The 13,804-nt window shown below is 47.7% G+C and overlaps 1 protein-coding gene across 2 annotated transcripts in view; it reads left to right on the top strand.

Moving 5' to 3' along the window:
- The window catches only part of LOC129861007 (uncharacterized), a 133,004-nt gene that overhangs the window by 116,245 nt on the left and 2,955 nt on the right, over positions 1 to 13,804 (top strand). For both annotated transcript variants that reach the window (XM_055932017.1, XM_055932018.1), the window contains exon 2: positions 12,036 to 13,718. In XM_055932017.1, coding sequence (XP_055787992.1) covers positions 12,159 to 13,718 — 1,560 coding nt within the window. In that variant the 5' untranslated portion in view covers positions 12,036 to 12,158. The remainder of the gene's footprint in view (positions 1 to 12,035; positions 13,719 to 13,804) is intronic.

Genomic DNA, 13,804 nt, shown 5'->3' with positions numbered 1-13,804 from the left:
TCAAAGATAGCAAAGACAACTGTGTAGCCAGCTAACACTACACTAATCAAGTCGTTCCGTTGTAAAGCACTCGTTTCTACAATGCTGCTATTCGGAGGCTAGCTGGCTAGCTAGCAGTGTTGGCTACGTTGCGTTACGTTAGGACGAAAATAGCTGGCTAGCGAACCTCAATAACTACACAATTATGTTTGATACAAAGACGGCTATGTAGCTAGCTAAGATCAAACAAGTCAAACCGTTGTACTGTAATGAAAATGAAAATCAAACCGTTGTACTATAATGAAATGTAATGAAAAGTTATACTACTATTCGGTAGACGGTGGACGTTTGCTAGCTGGCTAGCTGCTGGGCAGATAGCAGTGTGGACTACGATAGACGACGAAATACGATAATTACGCAATTATCTTTGATACACAGACGGCTATGTAGCTAGCTAAGAAGAAATTGCTAAGGTTAGACAAATCAAACCGTTGTACTATAATGAAATGTAATGAAAAGTTATACTACCTGCGGAGCGAATGCAAATGCGACCGCTCGCTCCAAACCGGATGTCTGACAGAGACAAATGTCATATTAAGCGGAGTAGCACAGGGGAACCCAAGAGCAGACTCAGACCAGGAAACAGGGATGAATGAACCAAGATATGTATTGTAACACAGGGAGAGACGAAGTGCAGATCCAGGGAAGCTTGGATGAGTTGTAGGAAACCAGATGTGAAGGCTGGAGTGAGCTCGGTTGGGACAGGGTAAACAGGTCTGGAGGGGAATTCAAGGGAGTGATGAGTTGAATCCAGAACAGGGTAGCAGGGTGGTGAGATGTGGAACAGGAGACAGGAACCAGTCAGAGTGGCAAAACTGCAGTGAGAGGAGAATCAGCATCAGACAAAGAAATATGCACAGCAGGATCTTAACAGCAAATAGCTAGAAGCATGACTGACTGAATGGAGATTACGATCTGGCACAGTGGAAGTGGCAGGACTGAGTATTTGTAGAGGTTTTGATTATGGAACGGGTTGCAGCTGGTGGGGAACTGCTCTGACTCCAGCACACATGTCTCCAACCAAACAATCACACACAGAGAGAGACAAAGAGGGAGAGATAGAGAACTGGAATGCTGTAGGTCAAGGAGACACCGGATATTCACTAGGGGGTGTAGCAGCAGCAGATGTGACAGCCCCCCCCCCCCCCCCCCCCCCCTATACGGGAGCCACCTGGTGCACGACCCGGCTTGTCAGGGTGTGAGGTATGGAAATCCTGTAGCAGGGATGGGTCCAGAATGTGACGGGGCACCCAGCAGCGCTCCTCAGGCCCGTATCCCTCCCAGTCCACCAGATACTGCCAACCACATCCCGGACGGCGTACATCCACAAGCCGCCAGACGATATAGGCAGGATGGTCATCGATGAGCGGAGGGGGTGGAGGAGCAGCTGCAGGGTGGACAGGGGACTGGAGCAGACTGGTTTAATCAAAGACACATGGAAGGTGGGGTGGATTTTGAGAGAGTCTGGGAGTTTCAGATGCACAGCAGATGGGATAATGATATGATCAATCTCAAATGGACCAATGAATCGAGGCACTAGTTTTCTGGAAGCCACTTTCAAGGGCGAGTCCTTAGACAAGAGCCATACCTTTTGGCCTGGAGTGTAGACTGGAGCTGAAGCACAACGATTAGACTGGGATTGGGTCCTGGTGGAGGCACGAAGAGCAGCCCGGGCCCTCCTCCAGGTGCGATGGCATGTGGTCCTGGACCGAGGGCACCGCTACCTCGACCTCTTGGGCAGGGAACAAGGGGGGTTGGTAACCTAGAGCACACTCAAAGGATGACATACCTGACGAGGCGTTGATGAGGGTAGTGTGGAAATATTCCACCCAGGGTAGCTGGGCACTCCAGGAGGAAGGGTTAGCCAAAGTCACACAGCGTAGGGCAGTCTCCATCTCCTGGTTGGCCCACTCAGTCTGGCCGTTGGTCTGGGGGTGATATCCAGATGAAAGGCTAACATTAATACCAAGTGCTGTGCAGAAGGCTCTCCATACCTAGGATGTAAACTGGGGTCCCCTGTCAGAAACAATGTCAATAGTGATGCCAGGCAGCCGCAACACATGGGATACCAGCAGGTCCGCAGTCTCCCTGGAGGAAGGAAGCTTGGAGAGGGGAAGGAAGTGAGCCGCTTTGGAAAATTGGTCAATAATAGTGAGGATGACTGAGTTATTGTTGGGGGAAGGCCAGATGGGGGAAGGCCAGTGACGAGTCCAGAGCTATGTGTGACCAGGGGCGACTGGGTATGGGAAGAGGGCGAAGCAGACTGGACGTAGGTTTGGTGGAGGTTTTGTTCCGGGCACAGACCGAGCAGACTGAGATGAATTCCCGAGCGTCTTTCTCCATGGTGGGCCACCAAAATCGCTGACGCAGGAAGGTGTAACGATATTCGTCTTAGGATGAGTAGTGTAGTCATCAGACCAAAGCGCAGCGTGGTAAGTGTTCATGTTATTTTTTATTAGAACAGAAACACTAAACAAAATAACAAAGAGAGTGAAACGAAAACGAAACAGTCATGTAAGGTGCAGCAACACAAAACAGAAAACAACTACCCACAAAACCAACATAGAAAATGGTTACCTAAATAGGCTCCCCAATCAGAGACAACGAGAAACAGCTGTCTCTGATTGGGAACCAACTCATGCCACCATAAACCTACATACCCCTAGACCATACAAAATCCCCATAGATAAACAAAAACAAGACAAGACAAAACCCTAGACAATACAAAAACTAAACAAACCCCCGTTGTCACACCCTGACCTAACCAAAAAATAAAGAAAACAAATATAACTAAATTCAGGGCGTGACAGAAGGCGACAGTCCGGTTCATTCCAGGGTGACACATGAGGTGAGTAGAATGGGTCCACTGAAGAACTTCAGAGTGAACTGAATCTGGCACAAACAGAGCCTTACTAGGACCGTTACCTGGGTCAGGTTGGTTCTGCTGAGCCTGGAGAACACGGGACTCGATCTCCCAGGAGACAGCGGCAAGGATGCAGGTGGATGGCATAATGGTTTCTGGCTCAGAACCTGTGTTGTCTGCGGTGAACTGACGGGAGAGGGCGTCGTGCTTAGTATTCTTATATCCGGGGCGATAAGTGAGTGTGAAGTTGAATCTCCCGAAAAACAATGCCCACCTGGCCTGCTGAGAGTTCAGACGTTTGGCGGTCTGGATGTAGGATAGGTTTTTATGATCCATCCACACAATGAAGGGGAGAACTGAGCCCTCTAACCAGTGAAGCCACTCCTCAAGAGCCAGCTTCACGGCCAGAAGTTCCCGGTTACCTATGTCAAAATTTCTCTCTGCAGGTGAGAGCTTGCGGAACAAGGCACATGGATGGAGCTTCTGATCAGAGGGTGAACGTTGAGACAGGACAGCACGTACCCCGGTGTCGGAAGCGTCCACCTTGAGGACAAACTGGATTTTGGGGTCTGGCTGGGTAAGGATTGGAGCGGAAAAGAAACGGTGCTTGAGTTTCCGGAATGCTGCTTCTGCCACGGGGGACCAGTGGAACGGAATGGAGGTGGTGAGAGGAGCTGCCAAAAGACTGTAGTCACGGATGAAACGTCTGTAAAAATTGGCAAACCCCAGAAAATGTTGTAGCGGCTTCAGATTAGCGGGCACAGGCCACTCTGTGACTGCCTTAACCTTGGCTGGGTCCATTCGTAGCTGTCCTTGTGCAATAATGTAACCCAAAAAGGACACAGAGGAAACATGAAACTCACATTTCTCAGCCTTAACAAAATGTTTATTCTCCAACAGCCAATGGAGGACTTGGTGAACGCGTTGCTTGTGAGCCTCAAGGTCTTTGAAAAAAGAATGTCATCCACATAGACAAAGACAAAGCATCCAATAACACCCCTCAAAATATCATTCACCAGGCTCTGAAAAACAACAGGGGCGTTAGTGAGACCAAACGGCATGACCAAATACTCAAAGTATCCAAGTGGTGTGTGAAAACCGTGGCACCATGGAGGGGGGCAAAAGCAGAACTGATGAGTGGCAAGGGATACTTGTTCCTGAGAGTGATACTATTCAACCCACCGAAGTCTATGCATGGCCTCAATGACCCATCTTTTTTCTTGACAAAGAAAAACCCAGCTCCCACCGGAGAGGAAGAAGGCCTGACATGTCCAACAGCCAGGGAGCCCTGGATATATTCCTCCATGGCCTCTTGCTCGGGGCGAGAGAGGTTATAAAACCTGCTGCTGGGGAGAGGAGCACCAGGCTGAAGCTCTATAGCGCAGTCGTACGGCCGATGAGGCGGCAGAGATGGGGTGGGGTGCTTACTGAACACAGGAGCTAGACCGTGATACTCTGGAGGAACACAAGACAGATCCGGGGGTTCTGGAATGGACTGGGGTACAGACAAGGCAGGTGGAAGGTCAGATGGTAGACAATTGGTACTCCAAGGAGCTACCCTCCCGGTAGTCCAGTCAATCTGTTGGTTGTGTAGTTTTAACCATGGATGGCCCAGAACCAGGGGAGAGTTGGGACTGTTGATTATGTGGAAACTGATCTTTTTCTGGTGATTACCAGAGAGACGCAGGATGACTGGAATGGTTCTCTCACAAACACGGAAGAGAAGCTTACCATTGAGCATTGGCATCGAGAGGTGCGTTAAGTGAAACGGTGTCCAGGCCCAACTGGTTAACAACGCCTCCGTCCAGAAAGGACAACAAAATCTATAAGAGCAGATAGAGGAAAAGCCTGGCTCTGTCACACAAGGTTGGCCTCAAACAGGGGTCCGGGGGAAGATGGGCCTGCAATTTGACGCAACAGTATTTCCCCTATAACGGCCGAGCCTCCTCTTACTGGACACTGGGAACAAGTGGAGACCAGGTAGCCAGCCTGGCCACAGTAAAGTCAGCTCCTAGTATAGGTACGCCGCTGCCTCTCCTCTGGAGATAGACTGGTCCGGGTGAGCTGCATGGGTTCAGGCTAGAACATGCCTTGGGTAGGGATGCAGTCGGAGGAGAAGGGTAAGGCACTGAAGCAGATGATAAGGAACTTGCAACCCTACCTACCCTCTCCCTCTGATGCTCCCGGAGACGGTTGTAAAAAATATATATATATATATTTCACCTTTATTTAACCAGGTAAGCTAGTTGAGAACAAGTTCTCATTTGCAACTGCGATCTGGCCAAGATAAAACAAAGCAGTGCGATACATACAACAACACAGAGTGACACATGGAATAAACAAACATGCAGTCAATAATACAGTAGAAAAAGTCTATATACATTATGTGCAAATGAGGTAGGATAAGGGAGGTACAGCAATAAATAGGCCATGGCGGCGAAGTAATTACAATATAGCAATTAAACACTGGAATGGTAGATGTGCAGAAGATGAATGTGCAAGTAGAGATACTGGGGTGCAAAGGAGCAAGATAAATAAACAAATACAGTATGGAGATGAGGTAGTTGCATGGGCTATTTACAGATGGGCTATGTACAGGTGCAGTGATCTGTGAGCTGCTCTGACAGCTGGTGCTTAAAGCTAGTGAAGGAGATATGTGCCTCCAGCCTCAGTGTTTTTTGCAGTTCGTTCCAGTCATTGGCAGCAGAGAACTGGAAGGAAAGGAAGAATTGGCTTTGGGGGTGACCAGTGAGACATTCCTGCTGGAGCGCGTGCTACAGGTGGGTGCTGCTATGGTGACCAGTGAGCTGAGATAAGGCGGGGCTTTACCAAGCAGAGACTTGTAGATGACCTGGAGCCAGTGGGTTTGGCGACGAGTTTGAAGCGAGGGCCAGCCAACGAGAGTGTACAGGTCGCAGTGGTGGGTAGTATATGGGGCTTTGGTGACAAAACGGATGGCACTGTGATAGACTGCGTCCAATTTGTTGAGTAGGGTGTTGGAGGCTATTTTGTAGATGACATCGCCGAAGTCGAGGATCGGTAGGATGGTCAGTTTTACGAGGGTATGTTTGGCAGCATGAGTGAATGATGCTTTGTTGCGAGATAGTGAGAGAAATGAGTTCATCAAGATCATCAGGCTCCTCCCTGGACACCAACTCGTTCTTGAGGGTCTCAGTGAGTGAGTTCCGGAATGCTCCCTGAAGAGCCTCCTCATTCTAGTCTCTCTCTGCGGCGAGGGTGCGGAACTCACATGCTATTTCAGCAACACTCTGGGCGCCTTGACGGAGGGACAGGAGTCATTTAGCAGCGTCCTTTCCGCAGACCGGGTGGTCAAAGACCCTCCTCATCTCCTACGTGAATCTGTAAGAGCTTTCATTGTCTGCTTATATGCCTCCTTTATTTATCCTACTGTTCTGACTTAGTGAACAGGGATAATACTGTAAGAATGACCCATGTTCTGAATTCTGTCGCTGTACATTTCAAAAGTGCTGAACAAATACTTATATTGACTACGTCAGTCCTAGCTCACTCATTAATGTCCGATTCGAAATTACGGATTGCCTCTTATCTGCTCGTCGTCCCCTTATGCCATAGCTTGTATATCTCAATTGTCCGTAAAAAAAACACATTTGTTTGAGCAAGTCAGCCATATCAGCTATGTTTTTTAAAAGGCAGTAAACAAGGCTGAATTAACTGTTTCACTGCCAGACAAGGCTCCACTGATAGCCAGGTGTAGTAGTGGTAAGAAGTTGGGACAGCTGTAGGGACTCTTCTGTTGGGACAGCTTTATGTAGGCCTTAACAGTTTGTGGCCACCATTTGTCACTGTTATTGTGCAATTTATGTATTGTTTAGTGTTGTGTTGTGTAGTGGCTTTGCTGGCATGCATTTTTTTCCCCCAACCAAGATTTACATGCCTAATGGTGGCGGGTAGCGAGACAGGAAGAATTGGCAGTCGGGGCAGACAGTCGGGGCAGACAGCCGTGCGGGCTAGCCGAGTAGTGAGTGTTGGAGAGAACTGGTGGGTGGTGGGCTTTGTGTGGCGGTGGCAGTAACAGTGGCGGGAGCTGTGCTGGTGGGGCGGTGGAGAATTCATACCACTTGACTTACTCAACATTTTATTGTGTTACAGCCTAAATTCAAAATTAATTGAATAGATTTTTTTCTCTCACTTATCGACACATAATACCCCAATAATGACAAAGTGAAAACATGTTTTTAGATATTTTTACAAATGTATTTAAAATCAAGTACAGCAATATCTAATTTACATAAATATTCACCCCCCTGAGTCAAAACTTTGTAGAAGCAATTTTGGCAGCAAATACAGCTGTGAGTCTTTCTGGGTACGTCTCTAAGAGCTTTCCACACCTGGATTGTGCAACATTTGTCCATTATTATTTTACAAAATTCTTCAAGCTATGTCAAATTAGTTGTTGATCATTGCTAGACAACCATTTTCAAGTCTTTCTATAACTCAGCCACTCAGGAACATTCACTGTCTTCTTGGTAAACTCCATTGTAGATTTGGCCTTGTGTTTTAGATTATTGTCCTGTTGAAAGGTGAATGCATCTCCCAGTGTCTGGTGGAAAGCAAACTGAACCAGGTTTTCATCTAGGATTTTGCTTGTGCTTAGCACCATTCCGTTTATTTTATATACTGAAAACTCCCCAGTCCTTAATGATTACAAGCACACCCATAACATGATGCAGCCACCACTATGCTTGAGAATATGGAGAGTATGGCCTCCCGGGTGGCGCAGTGCTAGCTGTGCTAACTTTGGGTTCGAGCCCAGGCTCTGTCGCAGCCGGCAGCGACCGGGAGGCCCATGGGGCGGTGCACAATTGGCCTAGCATTGTCCAGGTTAGGGAGGGTTTGGCCGGCAGGTATATCCTTGTCTCATTGTGCACTAGCAACTCCTGTGGCAGGCTGGGTGCAGTGCATGCTGACCAGGTCACTAGGTGTATGGTGTTTCCTCCAACACATTGATGTGGCTGGCTTCCGGGTTGGATGCGCACTGTGTTAAGAAGCAGTGCGGCTTGGTTGGGTTGTGTTTCGGAGGACGCATGGCTCTTGACCTTTGCCTCTCCCAAGTCCATACGGTAGTGATGAGACAAGACAGTAACTACTAACAATTGGATACCATGAAAAAGTGGGTGAAAAATAAAGAAAAAATAAAGAAAATAGGGAGAGTGGTACTCAGTAATATATTGGATTTGCTTCAAACATAAGACTTTGTATTCAGGACAAAAAGTGCATTGCTTTGCCACATTTTTTGCAGTATAACTTTAGTGCCTTGTTGCAAACAGGATGTATGTTTTGAAATGTTTTATTCTGTACAGGCTTCCTTCTTTTCACTCTGTCAATTAGGCTAGTATTGTGGAGTAACTAGAATGTTGTTGATCCATTTTCAATTTTCTATTACAGCCATTAAACTCTGTAACTGTTTTAAAGTCACCATTGGCCTCATGGTGAAATCCTCTCCGGCAACTGTGTTAGGAAGGACGCCTGTATCTTTGTAGTGACTTGATACACCATCCAAAGTGTAATTACAGTTTTCTTTTTGATTGCTTAAGCACAATTTTAAAAACAGGGCCCGTGTTTTCAAAACACTACACACAATTAGCACAACCACACACCCAATTAGCAAAACACTACAGATCCTTTGCAAAATTAAACACTCTTGTAAAAACTATACACTTCTTTTTTAAAACCACACTTTGTTACCATATGAAACACACACGTTTCACATTACTATACTCTGTTTGCACGAGTTACACTCTGCTGTGATAAACCTAAAACACTTTTAGCACTTCTACTTCCCTATGATTAGAGTAGGCTACTATCAACAAAGTACAAATATAATGTAAATTCACCAAACACTACACAAGACCAATGTTGCAGACTGAAGAAACTCATTTATTTCTCAACACGCCCAAAATGTTGACATGGAGATTCATAATACTGTAACCAAACGTCACTTTACGTATTGTAAGTTCAAAAAAAAAATAAACAAAATAACTAGACATTGTCTCTTCGCCTAGCTGGGTCTGGCCAGAGAATTTCATCAACATCGCAGGCAATGTTGTCATTAGCAAGACACCTTGGAAAGAAACGTCTTGAATGACGAATCCATCCTTGCATTGCTGCTACCTCCATCTGGTCACAGGCCTCCTCCATGGCTTGGATGAGGGGTACCTCAGCCTGGAGACGGAGATCATATACCTTCCACCGCCATGCCGAGAAAAACTCTTCTATAGGGTTGAGGAATGGAGAGTATGTGGGTGGAAGATATAGGACGGTGAAATGTGGATGTTGCTGAAACCAGTTCTGAACTAGAGCAGAGCGGATTGAAAGACACATTGTCCCAGACAACAATGTAATGCATATGATCGATTTGATTTGCTGCTGTTATGTTGTGCAATTGGTCCAAGAATGTAAGTATGAGTGCTGTGTTGTAAGGGCCCATATGGGCATGGCGGTGGAGGACCCCATTCTGTGTAATGGCTGCACAGAGAGTTATATTACCCCTACGTTCTTCCCCTCCTTCGTGTTCTTGTCAGGTTGAACCCAGCCTCATCTACGTAAATGAACTCATGCTGGATCTCCTCTCCATCCATTTGTAAAACTCTGAAAAACAGTGTCAGGCAAAATTGTGTAGTACAGTGTAGATCTAGTATACATATTACAGTACAGTAAAAGATTATGAGACAGTATGCAAGATCACACTGCTAAAGTGAATACATACCTCTGCATTATCATGCCGCAGTCGTTTCACCCTTTCGGAATTGCGCTCGAAAGGCACTCGATAAATTTGCTTCATTTGAATATGTTTTTTTTTTAGGATGCGTGCCAGTGTTGATGTTGAGACCTGATGGATATCGTTGAAAATGGCATGGTTATTGACAATGTTAGCTTGGAGCTGCTTGAGTGTTATAGCATTGTTGGCCAAAACCATGTTTACTATCTCCCTCTCTTGCTGTTCTGTGAACGTAGGAGGCCTTCCCCCTTGTCGTCCCTGACCCTCAATCCTATGTAGAAAAAAAACCCAGAATACAATAGTACAGTAATTTCACAGGAAAAGGTAACAGAAGTGCTGATAGTGCATAGAATACAGTACTGTAAGCAGTTACTGAAACCGTGCAGATGTTTTTGATATGATGATATTTTTACAATACCTATTTTCCAGTCGAAATCAATCTCATCACACTTGCCACTGTATATCGGCTTAGATTTGGCTGTACTCGTCCTCCTCCTCGTCCTCCTCGTTCTCCTCGTCTTCCTTCTCCTCCTCGTCCTCCTCGTCCTCCTCCTCCTCGTCTTACTCTTTCTCTGACTCTTTCCATTGTGCTTGAAGACCGATGAACTCACGTGCTGCTTTTTATAGTGCTTATACACCTGATTGGTGTGTCTACAATTAAGCAAACGAGTGTTTGCACACCTGATGACTGTGTTGAACCAATTGGTTGGACGGTGTGGTAATTTGACAGTCAGTGCTTTGGTATTGCAAGGACGTGACTTCATGATAGATTTTTGTGTGTAATGTATGTTAAGTGTGTTTAGTGTTTTGCAAATCACTGTGTGTAGAGTTTTGCAACAAGTGTGAGGTTGACAATGTGCTTATAGTTGTGCAAATATGGGCTGATGTTCTGCTTCTTGAGTGTAAGGTTTTGCTAATAGTGTACTACTTTAAATTTTAGTGTGTAAGCAATCCAAAAAAACTGTAATAACTTCACCATGCTCAAAGGGATATTCAATGTCTGGGGTACAGAGATAAAGTAGTCACTCAAACATTCTGAAAACCCTATTAGTCCATGCAATTTATTATATGACTTGTTAAGCACATTGTTACTCCTGAACTTATTTAGGCTTGCCGTAACAAAGGGGTTGAATACTTATTGACTCAAGACATTTCAACTTTACATTTTTATATCATTTGTAAAAATTTCGAACAACATAATTCCCCTTTAATGTTATGGGGTATTGTGTGTAGGCCATCTCACAAAAAAATCTAAATGTAATCCATTTTAAAGGCTGTAAGAAAACAAAATGTAGATAAAGTCAAGGGGTGTGAATACTTTCTGAAGGCACAAAATAGAGGGAAACACACACATACTCTAACACACACCACCCCTGGTGATATCAACAGTGTTCCTTTCAGCTTAGGGTGGGTGGTGACCAGCTCTGTCCATCGCTGGGGGAGTGAGATAGAGTTATAGCAGCCTGAGGGATGTGTGTGTGTGTGTGTGTGTGTGTGTGTGTGTGTGTGTGTGTGTGTGTGTGTGTGTGTGTGTGTGTGTGTGCGTGTGCGTGTGCGTGTGTGTGCGTGTGCGTGTGTGTGTGTGTGAGCCTCCATGCGTGTGTAAGTAAGTGTGTGTACTTGCGGTAGTAAATAGGACATAGAGGAACAGCCCTCAGGGGTGTGAGGGAGGCGCTTCATGAGAATAAACCATATCTCTATGTTCCATCCTCAGAGAGAGAGAGATGAAACATCTCCTGCTGGGAGTTTATACAGCATGTGTGTTTTTACAGCTATACTGCACTGCCTCCGAACTGCACTGTTCGCACAATGTGCAGCGTATTTTTAGAACACTTGTGGGAGTTCATGTGCTTCTTGAATGAGACCAGTAAACTGGGTAGTTTCAGTCCCGACCACATTACCAGCAATGTAATTAATATGTGTAGCAACTACAACGATCTCAAACTGTAGTTGGTGAGCAAGAGTTGGTCAACTGGAGTTGATAGAATAGGCGTTCTGGTTAGGATTCATTGTCTGAAGTTCTATTGACATCAGAGACTCCAGGCTGTCCAATCAAATCTGCATTGCTGTATTTGCAACTCACCCTCCAAAGGATTACAGCATGTGCACTACAGCATGTGCACAGGCAAGAGAAAACATTCTCTGCCTGTATCTGTGTCAGGCGTTGGTTTGTTTGTGTGTATCAGAGCAGTCTGACTGCTAAGTCCTGACAACTCTTGACAGCTAGGCCTGACAGACTGTCCACATTTCACTCTGATATGTACACACTTCACTCAATCTCTCTTTCTCTCTGCCCCCCCCCCCCCCCCCCCCACTTCCTCCCTTTGTCTCCCTCTCTCTCTCACCTCCTCCCCTGTCTCTCTGTGGTTACAGTGATCTGACAGTGATGTCGTGTCGAGGCCCATCCCTCTCTCTGCACCTATTTTTTTTTTTTTCCCCCGTGAGGCCCATGTGACCTAGCCATCGCCCATCGCCCGCCGCCACTGGCACCCACCCATGAATCCCAGCCCTGACCGCGGCAAAGAGTGCCTCCCCCCTAAGAAGAGGGAGTTCCGGGATGGCTCGGCTGACCAGCACCCCCCCCTGGACGAGTTCAAACCACCCGCCACGCCCCCCAGGACCCGGCCCTCAAGCAGCTCAAGGAGGGGGGAAGAGGGCAGGAAGAGCAGCGAAGAGGCTTTGACGAACCGCCACAGCCTGCTACCCTCTATCCCACCCCCCCTCCCATCCCAGTGTATCCCCCTCCCTCTGCCATGGCACCTGGCCTACCCCTCCTCCGTCCCTTTTCTCTTCCTCAAAGACCAGGTAGGGGAGAGGGATGATCTTCTCCCCACCCCCTTCCCCCATCACTCCAGGTGGCTCCAAGGTGAAATCCTTCCACCCTCCCCCTCCTCATCCTCTTCCTCCTTTAAGAGCCGCTTCCCCACTGACTCAAGAGACATGTGGTCCTATTTCAACACAGGCCGAAGGGACAACAGCTCCTCTCTTTTCTCCCCCTCTCACCTGTTCAGCCAGCCCTCCCTCTACCCCTGTGACCGCTCCCTGACTGAGGGCAGACACAGGTACTTGGGCAAGAGGCCCAACGGGCTGGATGGGTCAGGCAGCAGGACTGCCTCTGCCTCTAGGGTGGCACCCCTCTCAGGAGAGTACAGGAACGAACCCAGCGGCAGTGCCAGGTTGGGCGGCAGCCCCCACGGTTCCCATGCCAACGGGAGACGGAGACACCAGGAGGTTCCCACAGGGCATTTCGAGCAGTTTGCAGGTTTCCGAGATTTCCAAGCGCCACCTCCGGAGGGCTCTGACTCACATTCCTCTCTGCAGGACAGGGATCCCCGTGGGACGTCAAAGGCTGGGACCTCCACCCTGATCCCCACCAGTCCCCAGCCCCATGGGGCAGAGACCCGGGCAGGGAGAGGGGAGCTGCTGGATCCCCTGAGGGGCTCAGTGGCGGAGGCTCATGTCTACTACTCCCTGGCTTCTGTTTACTCCACCCTGCAGCCCAGCCAGCTCAGTACCCAGGCCCAGGCTCAGCGCTACCCGCTGTACATCCCCTCAGGCAGCTCTCTGTATGGCCTGCACACCATGAGGAACTCACAGCACTCAACCCAGAGGCAGCCCAACAGCCACAGCACAGAGAAAGACAGAGAACAAGACAGACAACAAGAACAAGAGCGAGAAAGAGAGCATGAAGGAGACAGAGACATCAGAGAGATAGACAATAAAAGAGACAGGGATAAATACAGCAGAGAGCTCTCTCCTGGGCAGCAATACTCGCATCCTCTTGCCTCCCCCTTCCTTCCCCACATGACTGCCTCACCCTCTGCCCCCCACCACATCCCCCCAGCACTCCTACCTCACTTTGCCAAGGGTTCTCTGATTGAGCTGGTGGGGGGTCGTTTGAAGCGTGTGGAAGAGCTGAGGACGGAGGACTTCCTGAGGAGTGCTGACACCTCCCCAGAGTTCCACCTGAGCACCTGCACCGTGCTGCTTATCGCCCCCAGCAACACACACGGCTTCAACCACCTGCAGGTCCTTCTCACAGACAGCAACACTCAGGTCAGGGGCTCATCGATCCTCTATATTTCTATCTGAGTCACTGCTAGACAATAAATTATATTTATTTATAAAAGGCACTGGTCATT

Source organism: Salvelinus fontinalis, chromosome 8, assembly GCF_029448725.1.
Source record: "Salvelinus fontinalis isolate EN_2023a chromosome 8, ASM2944872v1, whole genome shotgun sequence".
Taxonomy (NCBI): domain Eukaryota; kingdom Metazoa; phylum Chordata; class Actinopteri; order Salmoniformes; family Salmonidae; genus Salvelinus; species Salvelinus fontinalis.
This window is presented reverse-complemented; position numbering and strand designations above follow the sequence as displayed.